This window comes from Pollicipes pollicipes, unplaced genomic scaffold, assembly GCF_011947565.3.
Source record: "Pollicipes pollicipes isolate AB1234 unplaced genomic scaffold, Ppol_2.1 Scaffold_4219;HRSCAF=4965_pilon_pilon_pilon, whole genome shotgun sequence".
Lineage (NCBI taxonomy): Eukaryota > Metazoa > Arthropoda > Thecostraca > Pollicipedomorpha > Pollicipedidae > Pollicipes > Pollicipes pollicipes.
Genome location: NW_023596448.1, coordinates 21,241,303 through 21,265,274, shown reverse-complemented (window position 1 = coordinate 21,265,274; position 23,972 = coordinate 21,241,303). Strand labels below are relative to the sequence as shown.

Below are 23,972 nucleotides of genomic sequence, written 5' to 3'. Positions count from 1 at the left end.
AAAAGGTTACTGACGGTGATGTGGGTCGCGTCCTTCAAGGGCGACAGCGACTCCGACTCTGACAAGTCGACCAAGTCCGACAGCAACAAGTCGACCAAGTCCGACAGCAACAAGTCGACCAAGTCCGACAGCAGCAAATCCAAATCCGACAGCAACAAATCGCCCAAGTCCGACAGCGGCCAGTCGTCATCCTCCTCGAGTGCCAGGTGATAACTGCTTCTACGTACCGTCGCTGGAGTGAGTCAGTATTGTCTGACACCATGTCTGGCTGCCCGCGGCCGCTCTGCGTGCGCTGGTGGCGGCGTGACCCGACCTCGCCTGTCAGTAACCGGTCAGGCTTGCAGCATCAGAGGCGCAGACGTCGCTGACCAGCTGACCTGTGAGACTAGAGAGGGTAGGATGTCTTGGTGGGGACAGACGGGTTTGGACCGTCTTCGGGTCAGAGGGTCAGATGGGCAGGAGTTCGGGGAGCAAGCGGGTCAGGCGGTAGCATTGTCGTCTCAGCCGGCTGGCACTGACGGCGCCGTCCTGGACGGTAGCGCTGGCTCGAAGGGGTCGGGTCAGTGCCACGGTCGTACCCGCACTCCCCACACCTGCCATCAGGTGACCTGTTGACCCGAAGATGAGCCAAGTCCAAGTATTTACACACGAGACCTTGAGCCTGAGCATGCATGATCTTGTCTCCAAGGTCAATGGCGTCTCCGCGTTTTACGAATGTTATCGTTCGCTGTAATTTCGCACAGTAAACGGTGTCCACAACCAAGAAGCATTCCGCTAGCTCCCACTGACTTGTGTTGCTCGGTCATGTGCTCTATTAACCGATGCTACGCCCGTGTAGCACATGGCCGGAACTTGTTCTTCGCTGATTCTGTGCTTCGCCGATCATTTATCTATTGTCCTGCTTTGTGCTCCTCTGCACTGTGCTCTGCTGACCTGACATGTGCTCCGCCAACCCGACCTGTGCTCCGCTGACCTGTGTGATGGTTCATCGAGCTGGCGCTGCTGACCCGGGGCGCGCTCCACGGACCTTTGCTCCATCGACCGGCGTGTTACGGCCCTGACCCGACCTTCACTGCTGCCCTGTGCCGTGGCGTCTGTTGCGTTTCTGACCCGTTCGGCGCTGCCGCCTGCCCCGTGCCTGCGTGACGGGAGCCCTGTGTGCGCGACGCAGTGACTCCGGCGAGGCCAGCAGCGGCAGCGGCGATGAGGCGCCGGCGGCCGCCCCGGCGCGCGGCGACACTCGACGCCGCAGCCGGCTGGCCGAGATCAAGGAGGTACGCCTCGCCGCCCCGTCCCGCCTCCCCCGCCACAGGGCAGAAGGGGCGTCCGAACAGGCGTCGTTGACTCCGGAGAGGGAGTCAGCGACGCTCCTGCGCTGCTGTGGTCGGCTGTTTCTGCCGCGACCTCATGCCGCTCGTCGCGTGCGTCAGCTGTTGCTTGACGTTGGCTCATTGACGCTCCACGTAGATGACGTGGAGTTGACGTCAGTGAGTGGATGATGCGTGGGATGTCTTGGCGTTGGTTCCTCCGCGCTGCCGTCCTGTGGCCTGACGAGGCGCCGTCGGCAGGCGTGGGAGGAGAACCCGGACGTCTACGGCATCCGACGGTCGGGCCGCGAGCGCAAGGAGCCCGAGCGGCTGACAGCCAAGGAGGAGGCGCGCAGAGCCGCCCGCACCAATGCCAGGAGGTGAGCCACGCCGCCGGCGGCGGGAGACGAAACGGGGCTCGAAGGTAGGGGCTAGCAGGGGCCAGGCGGCTGGAGATCCCGCCCTCAGCAGCGAGAACGAAGCCAGCAGCGATGTCAGGACTGAGCGCCAGCGGTGAGACGGCCGGTCGGGGTCAGACGCAATACCGGCAGGGCTGGGATGGGAGGGGTCCTGGACTCGGAGAGCCAGCCGGACGACGCTGCGGCTCGTGCGCTGTGTTCGTGACGATGTCGGCAGCTTGCGGACACGCGCTGTACGGGACGGGTCGAAGGGAGCCGTGGTGACCAGGCGTGTGGCGTTTGCTGACGCCGCCGTGCTCCTGCCAGATCGTCAGCGGTGTGGGGCAGCTCCGACTCCGGCTCCGACTCGGACAGCTCGGAAAGGCCGCGGCCCTCGCGCCGGCCCGGCGCCGCCGCCGCCGCCGCAGCCGCCGCGGCCAAGCGCGGCTCGGCCCGGCCCAAGACGGCCGGCCGGCGCCGACACCTCTCCGAGACGTCCGAGAGCGCCTCCGACAGCGACAATGCCAGGTCAGCTGGGTGACAAGCGTCGGGGTGGGGTCGGCCTGGACGGGGCCGTGGACCGGTGCCGCCGGCGGGCCGGCGAGTCACACTCCGGTAGGTCAGTCAATCAGACCTGACCTGTCCTGTCCTGATCTGAAGTGACCTGCTCTGACCTATCATGACCTGAGCTGGCACGACCAGTCATGACCTGGCCTGTTTTGACCTGACCCGTCCTGTCCTGTCCTGTCCTGTCCTGTCCTGTCCTGTCCTGTCCTGTCCTGTCCTGTCCTGACCTGACATGACCTGACCTGACCTGGCCCACCGAAGGCAGGTCAGGTCTGTACCACCACCATAAGATCAGCGGGGATCATCACTGCTAGCAGGTCGTGAGCGTCGTCACTGCTGTCGGGGTCAGTGGGCCTACCACTGGCGCTGGGTCAGGCGGGCCGCCACACTCAGCTCTATGGCTGGTCAGCACTTCTTCCAGGTTGTTCGAGAGCGTAACGATGAGCTCTCACGAACGCATGCATGTCGAACGCGAGGCGTCAGTAACGGTTTGCCGCGTCGTTTACACGCACACGTAGAGTCGCATGCATAAGGTTCGGTCACGAGGCGCAGTTAGCCGGCTCAAAAGGTTAGAAGCTGATTAGCTGTCGGAGATCATGGTCGTCATGACAACGCACGGGCGGGGCATCAAAATGTCACCGAGATCAACGTAAACCGTCAGATCCACAGCTTTTGGGATTATCAGTTAGGCAATATATCAGTATGGGGATATACCGTGCGCATGTTATGCGCTTGAGAAGCTCAAGTGGAACTCGGCGATATCAGGAGATGGACCTGTGTGTTCATGTCATGAAGCGACCCTGTCCCTCCGTCAAGTTATCACTCAAACTGATGTCACACTGATCAGGTTCATACATGCAGTGAGAGAGGTAGAGTTACGGCACAGACGTGATTCAATTTTTAGGTAATAGCTAAATACTGAAACAAAGGCTATGTGCAAACGCTTTGGTTCCACATTCCTGAAATAGATCCATGCTTAATGGTCGGCGTTGGAATGACTCAGTAAGAAATCGATGGTATAAGGCCAGTAGGTTCTGTTGAAACGGCTAGTTTTCGTGACGGAAAAGTTCTTGTGAGCTCCACCATCACGAGAGAAGCTCTCACGTGAGGCCTCCATGTCCTCGACGTAGACAGCATAGCGCATTAATTCAACGTCTCGAAATTAGGGCTTTGTGTCGGGCCTCGTGGCTAGATGTACATAGATGCCCTGGAGTGGTCTTGTGCTCTTGTGTGCTCTTGTTTATCCTGCGAACATTCTCGAGACTGAACGAAGCACAGAAGATGGCGGCGGACGCCGATCTGGTGCGCCCCACGTCGCCGCGTGGCTAGTATGCAAACAAGCGCACCACTACGTCGCGCGCTTACGTGACGTCGTTGTGCTGGACCTGGGGCGCGCGCGCTAAACTCGGCCTGGCCGAAATGCGCCGAATTTCGACGTTGCTTTTACTGTAAACATATTTCGGGGTATTTTGGCTCGACATTCCTTTAGCAACATTATCACTCGTTTAACAACGCTATCTATGCGCTTGAATTGGCGGTGGCCGTGCGCCAAACACGGGTTCCCGGATTTATGGCGTGCATGTGCTGAAACTGCTGCCGTGATGGTGCTGTTACGCCGGGCATGGCCGCCGTAACTTTTATGTTTTGCGGTTTTTCCGAGCGGGGCCGGACTGTCGGGTATTTCCTCCTGCCTGTACAATGCACGAATCGGCAGCCGCACGTTGTAGAACTCATTCATACCCCAGCGAAAATTCATGCCCCGTCACTGAGAGGCTGGTGCATTGCGCAGAAAATCTTGCTGCAGCCCAGTGTCGCTAATCGCGGTCCACTTTGATAGCGGATGGAATACTTCCCAAACCCTGTCTGCACATACATATTGCTCTGCAATGGTAAGACATGGGCCCGTAAAATATCGGCTCCGACAGGCTGCCACCTTTCCTGACTGGGGCAGCACTTATCTCCGCTCATTGCCCTAGAGCGTTTTTCGCTCAGAGGCCTTGGTGTGTTTGTTCAAAGTGTTTGCTGTTGTTTAGTGGTGTTTTAGGACGCGTCAACTGCGATAGTCATTTTGCGCCCATGTTTGTTCAAAGTCAGGAGCCGAAGTCTGCTCTGTGCTCGGCTGATCTGCGTTCTCTGAGTGCTTGAACGTCGTTCATTCCCTAAACTCATGCCTCCCGGGTCTGTTCGTGCCGGCCGCCGCGCCCGCTCGCCGGCCGGCCGAGCCCCGGCGGTCGGTACGACGCGCCTGGCATCGACCCGGCCAAGGTCACGTCAAGGTCGAGTCGGCTGAGCCGCGGCTCAGCGCTCTGCGCTCCGGACCGGGCAACGTTGGCCGCGCGGCCTGGCTTGTCCTGTGGCGGACCAGGGGCCTGTGCAGGAGTGCGCTGCAGCCAGGCCTCCGGCCGGCCAGGGGTCTGTGCAGGAGCGCGCCGCATGCCACGCTGTTTGGGTAGGCCGGCATCCGTCCGTTGTGCGTACTCAGTACGCTGCATGCTGATTGGTCGTGAACAGGCACCAGCGCCGGACGGCGCCCGCCGTGATGTACAAATCCACGCTCCATTATTTTTTTAGTCGCAAAAACAAAAAAGTCAATTTTTGCGTTTTTAGTTCGTTGTGTTTTTGTTTAGTTAGGCCGGCGGTCTGATAATGCAACGTGGCAGACGGAGTCGGCGTCGCACTCGCAGCGACCAATCAGCGGCCCAGGCCCATGCCGGGCCATTGACCCCGTCCTCGCCCTATTTTGCCACCGCGCTTTGCACAGTTGCAGAGCCGGCACACGAGCGCAGCCGGAGGCTCCCAACGCCTACCGCGCCTGAGCGCTCGCGAGCGTTTGCGGAGTTGAAGGACTGGCAGCGCGCGCGGCGCATGAACGCTCGCGGTGGCTCGCGAGCTGTGTGTACTGACGAGGCGATCATTCCTGTAAGAGGAGTGAGGGCTATCTTCTGTAGGGATGTAGTTGCACGGAAGTAGGGCGTGTTTTTGATCCAGTTCATATTCAGACTACAAGCTGTTTCCATCCGCATCCACGGCGAAACACGAGGGTTTTTCATGATTCACGTCATGTGTTTGAGGGAAGAAAATCTGAATAAATGTTAAGATGAGGGTCAACATATGGTTTTTATCATGACCATACTCTTATTATCAAATACTGCCTGTTCGCGAACTCCTGCACGCGTCCGTAGCAGGGACGCTGCCAGCCGGCTGAGCTCCTGCACGCGTCCGTAGCGGGAACGCTGCCGGCCGGCTGAGCTCCTCCGCGCATCCGTAGCAGGGAGATTGCCGGCCGGCTGAGCTCCTGCACACGTCCGTAGCAGGGAGATTGCCGTCCAGCGCGTCTGCGCCCCCGAACTGAGGTCGAGCTCTTACGTACCGTACGCCACACTCCGGCCGCACCATCGATCCGTGACGTCATTAGCGATGTGGTCACGTGATTGGACGCGGGTGTATCGGGGCGCGGACCAAGTTGATGGCTGGTTTTTCTTCGTTTTTTTCGCGTTCAGTGCATTAGCAAGGTCGGCGCGGACAATAAGCCGATGGGCCTATTAGCTTATTAATGCGTATTAGCTACGCTGTATCAGATGCTAGACTGAAAGTTAGAACCAGGTAATCGTAAGCCTCAAAAATGTAGTTTTCAGACGGCATGGAATCGCTTTTCGTAGCGTATCGCCTGATCGCAAACACATTCCGGGATTCGGGTGGAAGGGGCACACATGAGTGCTGTACAACGTTGCGGTATTATATTTTTATATTTTATGTATTAATTTTTTATTTTATTCGATGGATAAAAAGTGATCGGGGCAACTATGTTGTATGTATTTAGATAGTGACCCAGAACACGGTGCAAGCACACGGAAATGAACTATGCGTCGGCCTTCAGTTGTAGTTGATATTGTTCCAACTGTTATCAACGCCGGCATTTTGGGCTGCAGCTACTCAAAGCTGCGTGAAGAGTTTTGCATACCTACACATACGCGGGGGCGCACGCAGGCTCTTGCGAAGGAATGGGTTGGGTTACGGAGTGGGTGGAGGGCGCAGCTCAAAGTTTCCGCTAAATCTTCGTGTCTACCTCGAATTTTAAAATGGTTTAATTTATTCAAGCAGATCCTAACACATGTCATAAATGTGGTAGGGGGACGCGTACGTGCCCCCGAGGCCGTTATGTACCTTCGACCCTGCACACGTGCCACACACACAGACGCTCCATGCGTATCTGGGATGCAGTGAACAGCTCTTCTCACCTCGCTGTGCACGTCCAGCGTTTGTTACGTGCCGCTGTCCGGGCGAGGGCGCACGAGCGGCCGTCAGTGGGCTGACCGGCCTGGCCGGACCTGACCCGATCCGGCGATGCCCTCACAGCCCGCCCGCCATTCAGCGGACGATGTGGTCACCTGACCTGCTCCGCTTTGATGTGACCTGGTGTGATCTGACCTGACCTAACGTGACCTGACCTGACGCTCCCACAGCCGGTCCGTCAGCCAGGGAACGGTGTGGTCACTTGACCAGCCTTGACCTTACCTGACCTGACCTGACGCTCCTACAGCTGGTCCATCAGCCGGCGGACGGTGCGGCCACTTGGCCTGATCTGACCTGACCTGACGCGCCCACAGCCAGTCCATCAGCCGGCGGACGGTGTGGCCACTTGACCTGACCTGACCTGACGCGCCCAAAGCCGGTCCATCAGCGGGCGGACGGTGTAGCCAGTTGACCTGACCTGACCTGACCTGACGCGCCCACAGCCGGTCCATCAGCCGGCGGACGGGCTCGCGCGTCAACTACCAGGAGGCGGAGGAAGAGGCCACCGACGAGGACGACCTGATGGAGGTGGACGCCGCCGCACTGGCCGCCGCCGAGTCTGAAAACGGCGAGACAGTGGAGCGCGTGCTCCAGCACCGTGTCGGCAAGGTCGGAGGTCAGTCGGCGCGCGGCCGGAGCGGAGGTCACGAGTGGGGATATTTTGGGAAAATACGTGCGGTGCACGTCGTCGCTTAGCCAGTGTATTTCCAAGCAGGATTCGAACGCAACCGCTCGTGAAACACAAAACGGACTGACTGGCGGAGGGGGGGGGGGGGGGGGGGGAGGAGGGCGGTCCCGGTTGGATCAGTCAGGATGGCTGGGCTCGATCCTGTTAAAGTGACCGAACTAAAGCAAAAGTTTTAACGCATAGCAGGCCATACACAACTTTGAGGCAATAATCTTCTCCTGAGCACACTTCTAAATCCGTCTCAAGTTCACTTGAGCCATGCCGTGGAGGTTGGTTATGGCGCATCAACGTGATGCGTCGTGCTATCGTCGTTTCGTCTTAGTTTCCTTTGTCATCGTCATCGTTTTTATCCACAGCGCTGTGGTCGGCGTGCCGCTGCACAGATCCACAGCGCTGTGGCCGGTGTCACACAGCATAGTTCCACAGCGCTGTGGCCGGTGTCGCGCCGCACAGTTCCACAGCGCTGTGGCCGCTGTCGCATCGCACAGTTCCACAGCGCTGTGGTCGGCATGCCACCGCACATTCCCACAGCGCTGTGGCCGCTGTCGCACCGCACAGTTCCAGCTTTGGCCGGTGTCATGACGCTGTCCGCTGTCTCGGCAGCGACGGGCGCGGCCACCACCGTGTACGCCGTGGAGGAGAACGGCGACCCGAACGCCGGCTGTGACCCGGCCGACCCGGAGCAGGCGCGCGAGACCCAGTACCTGCTCAAGTGGAAGGGCTGGTCGCACCTGCACAACACCTGGGAGTCGGAGGACACGCTCAAGGCCCAGGGCGTAAGTGGCGCTCCTGCGACCCGCCCGGCCGGGTCCGGGCCGGCACAGCTGGCCGGCAGGGCCGCGATGCTGGACGGGGGGCCGGGGGACGGGGGGGGGGGGGGGGGGGGTGATGGTGCATGACGCTGGGGCGCGAGCTTCTCTGTGGCTGATCGGTGTTGGATTGCGGCGTCCCCTGCCAGCTAGGCGCCTGGCTTAAGTCACGAGGTATTTTGTTTGGAGGTGCCGCCCCTGGGCCTCTCGGCGTTTTCCCCGAGTTGTTCGTGGCGGAAGTGCATTGTCAGTGTGTATTCGTTACATCACACATATAATCAGTATCTAAGCTCGCTTGTGATTGGCTGGTAGAGTGCCAACGCCTCTGTATACTTGCGCTTCTCTTGTGATTGGCTAGTAGAGTGCTAATGGCTCAGTAGATTTCATGCCTCAGAAAATCCAACCGACGCCGCTTTGGTTGGCTGTTCAGCTGAGGTATATCAGCAAGCGATGGCAATGCTGCCGTAGGCTGCCGCTAGTCGACGACGTAGTAACTACCAATAAATTGTTTGGCCTGCCAGCAGAACTGCATTGGCGGCAAGGCGGCTGTTTAGTTCGGCAAATTGTAGTGACGGCGCATGCGCAGTGGGCCAGGTTTTGTCTGGGTTGTGGTGCATCTGTAGAGTGCCCGGGGGCGTTCTCACCACCTCTCACACCCGCTGCACGTGCCGTATGCTGCGATGCTTGCAAGACACCGGGTGGTGTCGCCTCTAGCAAACCCCGGGGCTTGTCTCCACGGGCCTGACCACGTGGCTTATTGGTTACGAGGTTCCTCACCACGTCCTCACCACTTGTCCGACCGCTTCCGCCGGCATGGGGACTGCCTGCCGCGTGCTCGGGCGCATGAGCGGGGTCCGACCTGAGCCGGGTCTGGTCTGGGCTGCACTGGCACCCGGCCTGGCCGCGGCTGCCGCTGCGCGTCGGTCTGGAGCCGGGTGCTGTGCTGTGCTGTGCGGGCCGCCGGGGAGTGATGGTTCTGGCACGGCGCCGGGCGGGGCGCTCTCCGGCTGCGCGGGCGCCGCTCGCGCCTCGCTCTTGGCCTTGCGTCTAACCGCCTCTGACCGCCGCACCGCTCTGCGCGAGCCCCGAGCGTGTCGCTTCCGTCTGGCACCGGTGAGTCGCTGCTAACGGTGCACCAGGCTAACCGGGGCGCGCGCGTCACCTGTGGGCGCCGCCGTCGGCTGTGTTTGCGCGGCGCGCCGCTGGATGTCGCCACTCACGCTGTGCTGGCCGTGCTGCGGCGCCGCTCGGTCCGCCTGCAGTACTACGGGTTGCAGGTGAAGGGGCTCAAGAAGATCGACAACTACCGTAAGCGGTGCGACGAGGTGCGCCAGTACCTGGACACGTGCGGACCTGAGGATGCCGAGTACTTCATCTGCCAGAACGAGCTGCAGGAGGACCTCGTCACCAGCTACCTGGGAGTGGACCGCATCATAGGTGAGTGGCCCGGCGTCCGCCGCCGGCCATAGGTCCAGCTGAGGCCAGCCGTCGCTGAGAAGGCGGCGCGTAGCGGACTGAGTTTAGGGAAACCGCGCGTGCTGCGATGTGTCGCTCAGAGCGCGCTGCGCGGGTCGGCGGCTCTGAGAACGCGTCAGGCTCTTGCGTAGTGCTGCAGAAGTGCAGTGGCGGTAGATATGGTGTACCGTATTTGTTCAGGGAGCCCGCTTCTTCGGCGCCGAGAGGCGTCTGTGCGGCAGGCGAGGCACCCGCCAAGGCCGGTTGACACTCAGGGTAAAGATCAGTATAAACAAGTTTGACATAAGCGTGTCCCGAGATCCCTTACTTTCAATTTGCTCGATGCAACTTTACCATATGACGATGTTTTGCTTTTGATATCGTGACGTTGGTGGTTTCATTGGCGGTTTGATGATTTTTTTCACGCTTGTGAGCGTCGTCATGAGTTGGCGTCGTCGCCGCCATCGCTGCGTTACCGATCACGTGAAGGTCAGTGACGTCCCGCTCCTGCCGCCCGCAGCCGAGTCACCGAAGCCGGGCCACGAGTACCCTGACTACCTGGTCAAGTGGCAGAACCTGCCGTACTCGGAGTGTACCTGGGAGGACGGCACGCTAATCGCCAAGAAGTTCGAGTACCGCATCGACGAGTTCGTGGCGCGCGAGCAGTCGCGCAAGACGCCGACCAAGCTGAACCAGGTGCTGCGCCGCCGGCCCAAGTTCGTCTCCTTCAGCCGGCAGCCGGACTTCTTCGGCGGCCTCTCGGTATGTGACGAGGGGAGGGGCGACGGAGTGGAGCTATGGTGGGATGGGAGCGCTTGCTTGGCTGCAGGGGATAGGGGTGTTGGCGAGTCGGTGGCTACCTAGCCGGGGACAGCCGAGGCAGTCACTGCTGCTGCCTAGCCACGCCGTCATCGTTTTTTTGTAAAACACCGTTGCGCTGCCTGGGTTTGTACGGGAGCGATGGGATGGCTTGTGCCATCATCCGGCTGAGGGAGGGCTGAGCACTAAGGCTGCCAATAGCAGTGGATGTAAATCAAACATCGGCCTTTTCACTTGGATGCGGAGCAATGCTACTCGGAGATGCAGGCTCTCGTCCACGCCCTGAGGGCTGAAGGCGAAGTCAGTCCGCACTGACTTAGACACGCATCACGCCACAAGTGGGGGGCTTGGGGCGCTCTGGGCTGACAGTAGGTCGAACAACGTGACAGTTTGTGTCATGCGTCGTATCCAGCTGGGGATGTCCAGCGTGTCTGTGGTCAATACGTGCATGAAATCGCTATGCGAAGGGTGGCATATGTGAAATTCATGTGCGACCGTGTGTCTTACAAATGTTTGGTTCAGTTGAGCTGAAGCTGGCGGAAAATGTTTGCTTCCTCTCGCCACTCTGGAACGAATTCATCTCATATAATTCATTGAATTTGTCATCATTTCTTAACTTTATTTTGGTCTTAGAGAAAAGTTTACTTAACGGGAAAAAGTAACGACGCGTTCGTTTTTGTGTCTTAAGTAAAAGCAGCCCGCGCGCCAGCGATCTGTTGTCGCCCACGCACACTGAGACTGCGTCGCGTTCCCGCAGGGCGACCTGGAGCTGCGCGACTACCAGCTGGACGGCATCAACTGGATGGTGCACTCGTGGTGCCGCGAGAACTCGGTGATCCTGGCCGACGAGATGGGCCTGGGCAAGACGATCCAAACCACCTGCTTCCTGTACTACCTGTTCCAGCAGCATGCCCTGTTCGGGCCGTACCTGGTGGTGGTACCGCTCTCCACGCTGCCGGCGTGGCAACGCGAGCTGGCCAAGTGGGCGCCGCAGATGAACGTGGTCACCTACCTGGGCGACGTCTCGTCCAGGGAGAAGGTCAGTCCGCGGGACGGGACGGGACGAGGCAAGACGGGACGGGACGGGACGGCAAGGGCGAGGGCGAGGGCGAGGGCGAGGGCGAGGGCGAGGGCGAGGGCGAGGTCGAGGTCGAGGTCGAGGTCGAGGTGGAGGTCGAGACCGAGGAGAGGCGAGAGGCGAGGCCAGACAAAGCGAGGGGGCGGGCCAAGATAATGGGAGCGGGGAGTTCTCCCCAACGGAGCGGTCAGCAGAGCCACGCTCGTAGAGTGTTCGGCGCCGCACAAGGGGCGAACTACCGATAACATGTACACTGCAGCCGGCTGTATGGCTTACGCTGGCCGCCACTGTTCGGGGCATGTCGCATTGTTGCGCTCGCACTCTGCCGATGTGTCGTGGTTCCCTTTCGTACCTAGTTTTGTGTTTTGATGAAACATGTGACCGGGAGTTCAGACAGCTTTTGGTGTGTTCGGAGGGTGCCTGCCATCGCAGCGAGAAGCCCACCTCCGTTGTAGATTTCCGAGGCCCGTTCGGCCGACTGGTGGTCCGTGTTGTGATGAGTGGTGCCTGCCGACCGGCTGCTTCTAACTCGGTTTTATTCACTGCAGATTCGTACGTATGAGTGGTGCTTTCCCGGCAACAAGCGACTCAAGTTCAACGTTCTGCTGACGTCGTACGAGATCCTGCTCAAAGGTCAGAACGCGGGCATGCGCTGCGGACTATCGCAGCGCCTCGTGCCGGCCGGCGGGGGTCATGCCTGACCGGGTGAGGTTGTATTTTAGCGTCCCATCTGCGGCCTGGGTCCCGATAGCGTCCCGACAGAGGCCTGCAGCTGTGCTAGAGGACCCACCAGTGTCTCGAGTCATCTAGGGAGCCGGTGAGGCCGCTGCTCGATGACCTCGCTGCTTCCTAACCCTCTGTGCCACTTGTCTATGGTATGCCGTCGATCTTACTGACCCCCCACGGCACGTGGAAGCATGCTTTGCCGTGTTGCGTCCTCGCCCGTCGTCGACGTCGCTGAATGCGATGTTTTGTTCGGCGGTTCGTCCCTTGCCTTAAAGCGGACTTCAGACTGGCCGTGTTTGCTTGAGGAGTCCCAGTATCCACAACCCTACCATTCATACCATTTGGCTCCCCGACTGTCGTTGATTACTTTTCATTCGCACTTATGCAGTGTAAATATGTACAATTTATTCACAGCTCCAGAACTGCATCTGTGCAGTTGGCCAAACGCAGAGTAAGAACTAGCTGTGTGAGTGGCAACTCCCTACACTCAGCACATTCACATCGGCTGGTGCATCGGACAAATGGGCGGGCATCGGACAGCCCTGGGGATTCACCCCGCCTCATAGCACATCCCAGTGTGACGGCCTGTGACCTGTGACCTGTGACCTCTGGCCTGCCGTCCTCAGACAAGTCGTTTCTGGGCGCGATCAGCTGGGCGGCGCTGCTGGTGGACGAGGCGCACCGGCTCAAGAACGAGGAGTCGCTGCTGTACAAGACGCTGTTCGAGTTCAACACCAACTTCCGGCTGCTCATCACGGGCACGCCGCTGCAGAACAGCCTGAAGGAGCTGTGGAGCCTGCTGCACTTCATCATGCCGCAGAGGTGCGGGCTGAGGCAGGGCTGGGGCTGGCTGGGATCGGGGTGGAGGCATGAGCGGGAGGACCGGCTAGGGAGCGTTCCCTGTTGACGGGTTAGTGCATAGTCTCAAATGTAAGGTCGGTTAAGCGAGGCTAGCCGTTGTGTCAGGTTTGGTTAAGTGATACAACAGCACACTTGCAATGCAGTAATTCATAATAGTGCATTATAATCATGTCATATAGTATGTGCATTATCGTATTATCATCTATTATATTAATCATGATGCAGTAACCCCTCCGCCGAGCCCTGGGCTGGTTCGGTTCTTGTCTATGGATGGGATGGGTTGAGGCGGCCCGATGCCATCAAGGACCCAGGGTGCAGATCCCGCTCAAAGCACGCTGCCGCCTCGCGCGGGGTACGCCATCCACAGCGGACGTGTATTGGGCTGCAAACCCCTGGCGGCCAAACACTGAACCACGCGGCGCCGACCTGTAGCGCGCTAAGCAATGTGTTGGCGGTAGGTTCGACCGCTGGGAGAGCTTCGAGGTGGACATGGACCAGGGCAGCAAGGCGTACGCGCGCCTGCACAAGCTGCTGGAGCCGTTCCTCCTGCGCCGCGTCAAGAAGGACGTGGAGAAGTCGCTGCCGGCCAAGGTGGAGCAGATCCTGCGCGTGGGCATGACGTCCCAGCAGCGGCAGTTCTACAAGTGGATCCTGACGCGCAACTACACCATGCTGAAGCGAGGCCTAAAGGCGGCCGCGCCGTCGCTCATCAACGTCATCATGGAGCTGAAGAAGTGCTGCAACCACGGCTACCTCACCAAGCCGCCCGACCCGGACGTACGGCTGGGCAGCTCCGAGGCCCTTCAGGTGCGGACCGAGGAGGGCCGGGGACGGGGCCGACTGTGGTGATCATTGCTGCTTATTCCGGCAGTAGCTTACGCCATTGTCAAACTGATTAACGCACTGACGCTAATGTACTCGGCTGCTGGCTTCAATCCGTCAGGCTTATGAGGCTGTAGTTAGGGCCGTTTTTGCCTCGTGTGCTGCTGCCTTGACTGTGCGATTACGTCGCTTATCTCCGCCATTGTCTTCAGCACAAGAATGTGGTGGCATCCGCATGCCCCCGCACTGCTCTCTTCGTAAGAGGGAGTCAGTTCCGTCGATGCCCAAGCATTACGCTCACGAATGGCACATGGCACGGTTTGCCCCTGATTTTTTCTTCAAACTGGAAAATGCTTCATTATGGGAAAAAGTGTGAGCCGTTGGATCTGGGCGCGTGTCACCCGATCGTAATGTGTCCACCCCGCCCACCCTACGCTCACCTGACGCCCCCCGCCTTCCGCCGTTGCAGAACCTGCTGCGCGGCAGCGGCAAGCTGATGCTGCTGGACAAGCTGCTGGTGCGGCTACGCGAGCGCGGCCACCGCGTGCTGGTGTTCTCGCAGATGGTGCGCATGCTGGACGTGCTGGCCGACTACATGCAGTTGCGCCACTTCCCGTTCCAGCGGCTGGACGGCGGCATGCGCGGTGACCTGCGCCGGCAGGCTCTGGACCACTTCAACGCCGAGGGCTCGCAGGTGCGGCCGAGGCGGCGGCGCGCCCGTCTGCCGCCATCTAGCGGACGTTGTTGTGACTAGCGGTTAACGGTGCTGACAGCGGGTGGTCGGATTTCGGGGTCTCCTGGCCAGTGATTGCCATCGATGTGGTTTTAAATAGGTCAGGCGGCCGTCATGCTTAATGGGTGTCGTCCTTTGTTGACCTGATGTCTTTATGAAGCACACACTTGAAATGAAACTGCGTAAGAAGCACTGCAGTTAAATGGCTCTCAGTATGGTTGGCACATGTCACCTTGAAAACTGTATTATTTGCTATCATTTGTGAGATAATTTTAAAGGCATGGTGTCACGGCCTGATGCCGATGGTGCCTGTAGACGCCGCAGCGCGCTGACGCTGCCATGGCTTCGGCAGGACTTCTGTTTCCTGCTGTCGACTCGCGCCGGCGGCCTGGGCATCAACTTGGCCACGGCTGACACGGTCATCATCTACGACAGCGACTGGAACCCGCAGAACGACCTGCAGGCGCAGTCGCGCGCCCACAGGATCGGCCAGAAGAACCAGGTGAGAGGCGACCCGGTGGACGGTGCGGTCGAATCCCTCTGCGGGCAGCTGTCTGGGCACGGTCGGACCCCTGTGTTGAGGCGGGGGTGAGGATGCCAGTGGAGCGTGCTGAGATGAAGACGCGAGGTTGTGGTAGGGCTGTATTTGAGTTGTCGTCTAGACGTCTGAAGCTATGTATGGCTCCGAGTTCGTGCCTAAAGTTACGTAGTTTTCAGTTCTTGTTTGCAGTCACTGCGACGTCTATTTTCAATTCATCTTGTACAGTCGCAGCCGGACCGTGTAGCGGCGTGTCTCAGGGCGCGGCCGTACCCAGCTTCTGTAACTTGCCCGAGGACGCACCCGGCACCCTCTTGTACCTGTCGCGCCGTCGCGGACGTAGCCGGAGCCGTCGTGTCAGGGCTCGGCCGGAGCGGCGCCGTCGGCCGCCTCGCCCCCGATCGGACACGCTCCGGCGGCCCTGAGCCCAATGTGATCGCGTCGGAAGCTGGCGCCTCGGCCGAGCGCCGCGATAAGCTGAAGGCGATCAGCAGCCGACGCTGGCCTGACAGCTGACGGTGCTGTCCGATCTGACGGAATGCGGCGGGCGCCGGTGCCAGCTCGGAGTTCAGTTTTCACCCGGCTGATGCATTTTTGTGATGGTCGCATGACAGTTTTACTTGAATCAGAGGACCGTTGTCGTTAGAGACCGGTTTATCGATCACAATCAGTGCATATTGGGGATATGCATGCTTGATGAAGCAACTGAAGCACAAGCTCAGGGAGTGTGCGGCGTCTGCGGGCAATTAGCGGGAGTAATACGCGCCTATAAGCCTCACGTCGGGGTCGCCCGCTCTCCCACTCCAACGGGGCCAAGGGTATATCGAGACAACATTCCTGCTATTTCAAATGCATCTCGACCAGCATCTAAACACTTGGCTTCGGGCCCAGATGAGCCTCCGATGCCGCGGCATTTTGCAATGTTGATGTGGAATTCTGACGATAAACCGTTTTCGTGTTGCGCAGAAGGCCTCGAGCCGGCTAAGTGAGTCGGTGTTGGGGTCTGCGCGGGACCCAGCAGCGTCGAGTCCTCGCGCTGTGCCTGCCGCTCGCGACGGTGGGAACAATGCGGCCTCTCCTCTGCGGCCGGCCGTCCGAGGCCTGAGCGCCGTCCTGAGAGCCCGCCGGCCCGCCAGCTATCCGCGAGACCCCGCTTGTCACCATTCCGCCGGCGGCGGCGGCGCCGCTCCGTCCTGTCGGCTCCTGGTGCTGCGCCACTGCAGCCGCGCTGCTCAAGGACGCCCCGGCCCGACCCGGGAATAATTGATCCGGTCGGGGCTCGGCCCGAATTTGGCGACGGGGACGCGTCGTCGCCGCGACGCGGTGCGACCTCGCGCGATCCCGGAGGTGTCGGGAGGCGGAGGCATGCCCGGGTCCTCCGCCGACGAGATGCCCGCTGCTGATCGGAGGCGGAGGTGGTGGTGACGGTCCCGGGCAGCGCGGCGTGCCTCGCGAGGCGCTGGTCCAAGCCGGTGGAACTCTGGCGGGCTGCCGTTGGGATGGTTCGGCGCGTTTCGAAGTGTGGGCCATGGGCCATGCGCCTGGGCCATGCTGCCGCCGGGTTATTAGCTAATTCGCAGTCTCTTCTCTCATTTGCAAGCTCTTCACCTTCGTGTGTAGAAGTTGGTTGCGCCATGCACATCTCGTCAGCTTTTGGCCTTAGGTTGTTTTCGGAGTGGTTTTGGATGTTAAGCACTTGCTTTAGATAAGTGCAATAAGCGCATGCCAATTGCATTACCAATGGGTACCCGGACAGGTGCTGACGACTTCACATTGCCCTTGGGTATGGAATTAAAAGACATTATTCGACATCCCAGTTAAAGCGCATAGTTCCCGGAGGTGACGTGGCTACCTGAATATCTAAGATGATGTGATGATTCGAAAATGGTATCCAAATCGCATGGAGTTATCGGATACGTAGATGTAGGCATAAGTGCATGATGCGATACCGGCTAGTCTTAAGAAATAAGTACGACCGCCTACCAGCATTGTGTTGATAATGTTAGCAAACGTTAGACATTGTACAGACGGCGATGCACGTGTCTGCATCGCATGCTGCGTTTGATGGTTCGTTGACTGCACGGAACGTGCGCAAAGTCGAAGTCGTAAGACGCGCGGAAGCTATTTTGATGTTCATCCGCAAAACTGGGCCTTCTCGATACTGTTCCGCGACGCGCCGGCACTGAGGCGCACAAACCGGTTGATCCCCAATCCCGAAAACAAACCGAGCCGCAAAACCGACTGCTTTCACTGCCTTCAGCCGCCCATCCACATCGCAGTTATGTGCCCGGATTGTGGCCAGCTGACCCAAACTGAAGGGCATTGCGGTGTCATGAGGACCGGTGCACGGCGGGTCCGGCGCCACCACAGAGGTCCGGCGGACCGGTGACGTAAGAACCGGGGTCTAGGGTACTAGCCGGTCCCGGTACCGCCACAGAGGTCCGGCGGACCGGTGACGAGAGGACCGGGGTCTAGGGTACTAGCCGGTCCCGGTACCGCCACAGAGATCCAGCGGACCGGTGACATGAGGACCGGGGTCTAGGGTACTAGCCGGTCCCGGTACTGCCACAGAGGTCCGGCGGACCGGTGACGAGAGGACCGGGGTCTAGGGTACTAGCCGGTCCCGGTACCGCCACAGAGGTCCGGCGGACCGGTGACGAGAGGGCCGGGGTCTAGGGTACTAGCTGGTCCCGGTACCGCCACAGAGGTCCGGCGTACCGGTGACGAGAGGGCCGGGGTCTAGGGTATTAGCCGGTCCCGGTACCGCCACAGAGGTCCAGCGGACCGGTGACATGAGGACCGCGGTCTAAGGTACCTGCCGGTCCCGGCGCCGCCGCAGAGGTCCAGCGGACCGGTGACATGAGGACCGGGGTCTGAGTCTCTGTCTGTCCCGGTGCCGCCAGACGTATTGGGTTACGGCGACGCGAGGACCAGGGCTTGGGTCACCGGCTGGTTACGGCGCCACAGGCGTCCGGGGCCGGTGACATGGGGACCGGGACCTGAGTCACCTACCGGCCACGCCACCAGGCGTCACCAGACGTCCGGCGGTGCGGGTCCGCTGTCGCTGCGCCAGGGAGCGGCCCCTTCCGGCGCGCGGTGACCACATCGGAGGTGCAGTGACCGACGTCACGTTTTTCAGCCTCACGCCCCGTAATGCGCTGTCAAAACGGGCCGCATTTTTTCTTCTAGCTGTGGTGACAATGCGAGGTTTTGAGCGCGCCAACCGCGGAGGTCATTTTGCGTCCGTTTTCTTGCTGCTAGATTGCATCATTTGCAGCAGGCAACTGATGGAGTTCTTTAATGAAAACAATGGCAGCCGTGTAAATCAAGCCCTGATGGTAAATAATACAGCTGTCGCGCTGTGCACGTGCCTAACACCAGGAGAAATTAAGCGCCGGTCGTGCCGGTTGGCTGCCAGCGCCTTCTATCTGGTCATCTCCAGCCTGGCGTTACGTCCGGGACCGGTGTCCTGAGCTGGAGCAGGGTCCACTGAGTCACGCTGGCGGGTCGGAATCAGCTGATTGGGGTCTGCGCTCCCTGCTGGTGATGCGTGTCCGCCGACGTCACGCGATCGGGGAGGCAGTTGATCAGAGTCGCCCCCCGCCCCCCCCCCCCCCTGAAGGTGACGCGTCCGCCATCACGCGATCGGAGAGTCATCTGATCAGAGTCCGCACTCCCCTTTGATGACGTGTGTCATCGACATCACGGGATCAGAGAGTCAGCTGATCAGAGTCGGCCCTCCCTGTCGGTCACGCGCATCTCGCCGCGCCGCCGCGGGCGTCGGTGAGATGTCTGCTGCTGTGCTCCTCGGCGCGCGCAAGGACGGCCGCCGCTTCTACGAGGTCGGCGTGGCGACGGCGTCGCCTCGCCACGTCCAGAAGCCAGAGATCGGAGAGCGCCCGGCGCAGCGAAGGACGCAACACATGCGGGGCTGCAGCAGCTCTGTGGCGGGCAGTCTCACCAATCCCGCTGAGTTTTTGATTGGTCTCGCTTTGTCATCAACGAAAAACTCCGTCTGGCCTTGTCTCCGTGAGGGAGTGTCATGAAGGAGACCGGTATCGAGTGCTCATGTCATTTTGGCGTGGTGATGCGGTACCGTCACCCGTGAGCATGGGAGCCGGTCTTCCTCATTTGGTGCTGTGGCGTCAAAGAGGCAGAACTCTTTGTCGGAAGCTGACGCCATTTCATTGTGGCTTGGGAAGCCTCGTGATTGTTGGGCGCCCATTCGTCAGTTTGCAGATGCAACCGAGGAATGTCGAAAATGGTTGCGGTTTGATGTCTAAGGCGAAAGATATTTGATAAGCAGACACAGCTACATGTGTAAGCTGTCCAAGATCGATATGACGCGGGTAAACTGGTCCTAACTGTCCCGGAGCCGTCTTAAAAATCGTCCGACCTGCTAGCCCGCTCATAACGGTGCGCTCACAGGACATTGACGCCCTTTTTCGGCGTCTCATAAACTGCACCTACGGGTGTGAACATATCGCGTGACGGGATTTCCTCCCCCTTCCTAAAAAAGCCGCGCCGCATGGCACGGATTGCCACTGTCTGGGGCGTTTTACCGGATAATCGCGTGCCATTCGGACACCTGGCGCAGAGCTGGGCGCTGAGTCACGGAGGACCAGCGCGGCGTCATGCGGCGCGCCGTCTCCAGCATTCCCCGCACAAACCAGCGGCACCGGTTTGTTCTGAGCCGCCGCGACTCTACGACAGCGTCCCCAGCCCTGTCGCGCGGCGCCGCCGGCCTGACCAGCTTTGTGAGCGCTCGTTCAGGAGCCCGCCGGGCGTCCCGGCCGTTCTGGACCCCGCCGGGCGTCTCGACCGTTCTGGACTCCTCCGGTTGTCCTGACCGTTCTGAACTCCGCCGGGTGTCCCGACCGTTCTGGACTCGCCGGGGGTCCCGACCGTTCTGGACCCCCGGGCGTCCAGGCCGTTCTGGACCTCCCGGGCGTTCCGACCGTTCTGGGCCTCCCGGGTGTCCCGACCGTTCTGAGCCCCCCCGGCCGTCCCGGCCGTTCTGGACTCCGCCTGGTGCTCCGGCCGTTCTGGACTCCGCGGGGTGTCCCGACCGTTCTGGACCCCCGGGCGCCCCGGCCGTTCTGGACCCCGCCGGTCGTCCCGGCCGTTCTGCCCCCCCCCCCCCCCCGGGGCGTCCCGACCTTTCTGGACCCTGCCGGATGTCCCGACCGTTCTGGACCCCGCCGAGCGTCCCAGCCGTTCTGGACCCTGCCGGGCGTCCCGGCCGTTCTGGGCCCCGCTGGGCGTCCCGGCCGTTCTGGACCCCGCCGGTCGCCCCGATCGTGGATGGCGTATCGGGAGGGGGACGCGGCAGCCCCGCGCCAGGCCGGCGGGGCTGGAGGACTAAGCCGCCGCTGCGGCGTCGGTAGCGGTCGGAACGCGGCGACCACGGCGGCTATGTGGGGCTCGCTGTCCGGCGAGGGCCGCGCGTGCTGACGGGATTGGCCTCGACCTGACAGCGATCCGCCGCAGCGGCCGCCACCGACGCCAACTGCTCTGCACCGAGCGGCCGTCTCGGCGCCGCCTGGAGCAGATCGTAGCTCCGATGCGCGGATCACGGGATTTCCGTCTCTCCATCGTGCGGATCAGCGAGGCGGCTTGACGAGCGCGCCAGCTACTCGGGCCACTTCGCTGGATCACCGACGGCCGGCGTCTGCGCTGTACTGATCGCCGCCTGTCGCCGCCCGCCGGGCTTATGAATGCTCGCCGATCTTCCCACGGTGGTGCCATCTGCATATCGGCGTCCTTTCGCGCATGAGAACTATGCGAGCTTTACGGTTCTGTGCGAGCAGTGTAGGCTGAATCGGCTTGCCCCGTGAAATGCCTGTCGTTATGTTTGTGCGCCTGCGTCTGCCGCAGTTCTATGCGTCGCTCTCACTGGCGCGTATTATCGCCGCAGGTGAACATCTACCGTCTGGTGACGATGCAGAGCATCGAGGAGGATATCATCGAGCGGGCCAAGCGGAAGATGGTGCTGGACCACCTGGTCATCCAGTCCATGGACTCCACGGGCCGCACCGTCCTCAAGAAAGGAGGTCAGTCCCGCTGGGCCCGTCCTCCACACGGCGCGTGCACACGAGCGGGCCCGCACAGAGCACGCGTCAGGGCATGGCACCTGGCCGGCCGGTGACAGCGTGCACACGCCTGCTGCATTCGGCGCTGCCGCCGTCCAGATGTCGCCTCGTCGCCTCCGGACGTCATCTTCTCAAAATCAATAATTTTGGGGAACTCTTGAGCCGTTACGATGTTTTGCTCTCTCAGTAGCGTGTCAGTGTTTCAAAGTTGTGTAACTACAACTTTGTAGTTACAAAGTTGTAGTTGCACAACTCAAAAGGGCCTACAGTACAGGCCTAAAAAAACTAGTCTACCGACATTCCTCCAACGATGTAAGCTGTTGTCATCTTATGCTGTCATCCAGGTGTCATGTTCCCGACGCCAAAGCTTGTTCGGAAGAAAGCACTTCTACGAAAAGCAGCCCTTGCAGGGTTACGTCATTTCCAACCCAGTGGTCCATGCTCACAATGGGCTTCTCACTCAGCATCCCAACACAAATCATTGTCTGCGACACTATCGCACGAGAGCCACCAAGCGCACCGTGACACTAGAGCCTGGAGAGACATTGCGACACTTGAGTGTGGAGGGACGTCGTGACACTGGTCTAGAAGGACGCTGTGACACTAGGGACTGGCGGAACACTGGCACTAGAGCCTGGTGGGACACTGATACTAGAGGCTGGCGGGACACTGTAACACTACAGTCTGGAGAGACGCTGACCCACGTGAGACTGAAGCTCCACTGGTTTGTCCTGCGCCAGACGCGGCGGCTGGTGCCGCGGCGCCGCACTATCAGCGGTCGCCCCGCTGGGCCCTTCCCGACTCGCTCGGCCGCCGCTGGTGTGCCCTGCGCCGCCGCCGAGCGGCCCCGCACGACAGTGGGTCGGCTATGTTGTAGAAAGTTGGTGCGGGAGCGTGCCGGCGCCGTCCGGACGGCCGCCCGCTCGTTGCTGCTGTGGGGAAGGCCGGAGGAAGGGCGGCGCCGGCGGCCCAAGTCACAGCCGGCTGCACGCCTGAAGGGGTGCACTGAGAGCTTGACATGGTGCTGGTCATGCGCGGTACCTCTTGATCCCCTGGCTAACAAGGTCGCAAAACGAATCCGCCGCCGCTATCGCCGCGCTAAGGCCGACATGCCCGCTGCCTAGCTGTGAAGTCTTTGTTGCCCGCTGGCGGCAAGGCTGCGGCGTGTTCTTGCAACCTTGCGACGGCTCCTGTCTGTGTAGACGGCTCATGTCGCTTCCGGGGACGGGGATCGGCTGTCCGGGACGGAGGCGTGCCGCGAGACGTCCGTGGAGCGGGGGCCCTCTGTGTCGGCTGTCCGGGACGGAGGCGGGGAACGGACGTGTCGGGAGACGTCCGTGGAGCTCCGGTCCTCCGCGTCGGCGGTCCGGGTCGGAGGCAGGGACGGGCGGGTCGGGAGACGTCCGTGGAGCTGGGGCCCTGTGTGTCGGCTGTCCGGGTCGGAGGCAGGGACGGACGTGTCGAGATCCGTCCGCAGAAGCTCGAGCCCTCCATGTTGGCTGTCCGGGACGGCCGACCATGTGGGACTGGCCCCTCTTCTCCTGGCGCGACGGCAGCCGCTGGTCGCTTCTGCGGGCGGGTGGGCGGTCGGGTGAGCTGGATAATACAACCGAGTGAATGTGCTGTGGTCGGACGACAGGAATGCCTTAATGCTGGTGCCATTTCGCTCCCGTGCGCACCAGGCGACGGCCTATGTGACCTCGATTGACGGTGACAGCAGACTGTTTCGGCTAATCGCTGCTGCCTTCGCACTGCACGGGATTACACCGGTGTCCTTGGAAAAGCGGTTGTACCGTGGCATCTGCGTGACAATTACAGAGCTCAAATGGGTGTTCCATCGCTGTCGTAACGGGCTTTCCTTTAAGCCGTGTTTTGTCCCACAAAAGGACGCGTAAGTCTTAATCGTTTTGTGCGCACGCGCCTCAGCATCGAGTTAAATGTGTTCGCGGGAAGGGACAGGCTTTAGGAGAACTTTCAGAACTTTTAAAGAACTTTTATTTCGCAAAGTGGTCTTGCGTTCTGTAATGCCAGCATGCTGTATACTGGCATGCATTTTTGGGCACCGTTTCGGCACGTTAAGATTATAACATTGTGTTTTTTATTATTCAAGCCAATCTTGGACACGGAGAAGCAAAGTCTGGTGCCATTGTTTTCCCTTGGTTCGATGAATTCTAACATTTACCAAGACGTTAAGCTCGCATTCCACTGACATTTTTGCTACAAAGCAAGACGGTCATTAGCCTAAAACCGTCGATACGATGGCGTGCAGGCGATGCGCGAAGTACAGACCTCATGCAGAGCCGCAGATGTCCGGCACGAGAGGATCGGCGCGGTTCTTTTGTGAAGGACGGCGCGGGATCAGGGGAGGGCGCTTCGCCGACCGCAAGGCCGCGCATCTCCGGCACAAGGGAGATCTGACCTTGGCTGCTGCAGCGGTCGCTGCAGCGGTCTCCCCTCCCGTGGCAGAACTGTCTCGCGCTGCAGCAGCCGGCGACCGCCGTGTCCTGGACGGCGCGCGTCCGGCCCGCCGGCTGGCGGAACCCGCCCCGCTTTTTTGCGATGAACGACCTTCCTTGCGTGATGGCGGCGTGCAGTGGCTTCGGTGCGGTATGCTGCTGGCGGGCTGAGGTCGAGGGACTGCAATTATTTTTGCGAGGCATTTGTTTGGGGCCGGTTTGCGCCGGTGGGCCTGGAGTCAGGTGCGAGTTCGTGGCAAGTGCAGCCAGTTTCACGAGGCCGGACCTGCCAGCCAAAAATCGTCTTCGGTCGCGGCCGGGGTTTTGGGA

At 60.5% G+C, this 23,972-nt stretch overlaps 1 protein-coding gene across 1 annotated transcript in view; it reads left to right on the top strand.

Annotated features, from left to right (window-relative positions):
- Positions 1 to 1,245: 1,245 nt before the first annotated feature.
- The window catches only part of LOC119094994 (chromodomain-helicase-DNA-binding protein 1), a gene marked incomplete at its 3' end in the record, with an annotated part of 83,451 nt that continues 60,724 nt past the window's right edge, over positions 1,246 to 23,972 (top strand). Inside the window, exons 1-14 of the mRNA XM_037217903.1 lie at positions 1,246 to 1,274; positions 1,569 to 1,687; positions 2,033 to 2,233; positions 7,009 to 7,181; positions 7,857 to 8,029; positions 9,325 to 9,499; positions 10,038 to 10,279; positions 11,094 to 11,375; positions 11,963 to 12,047; positions 12,767 to 12,962; positions 13,460 to 13,808; positions 14,293 to 14,517; positions 14,909 to 15,058; positions 21,012 to 21,147. Coding sequence (XP_037073798.1) covers positions 7,088 to 7,181; positions 7,857 to 8,029; positions 9,325 to 9,499; positions 10,038 to 10,279; positions 11,094 to 11,375; positions 11,963 to 12,047; positions 12,767 to 12,962; positions 13,460 to 13,808; positions 14,293 to 14,517; positions 14,909 to 15,058; positions 21,012 to 21,147 — 2,107 coding nt within the window. The remainder of the gene's footprint in view (positions 1,275 to 1,568; positions 1,688 to 2,032; positions 2,234 to 7,008; positions 7,182 to 7,856; positions 8,030 to 9,324; positions 9,500 to 10,037; positions 10,280 to 11,093; positions 11,376 to 11,962; positions 12,048 to 12,766; positions 12,963 to 13,459; positions 13,809 to 14,292; positions 14,518 to 14,908; positions 15,059 to 21,011; positions 21,148 to 23,972) is intronic.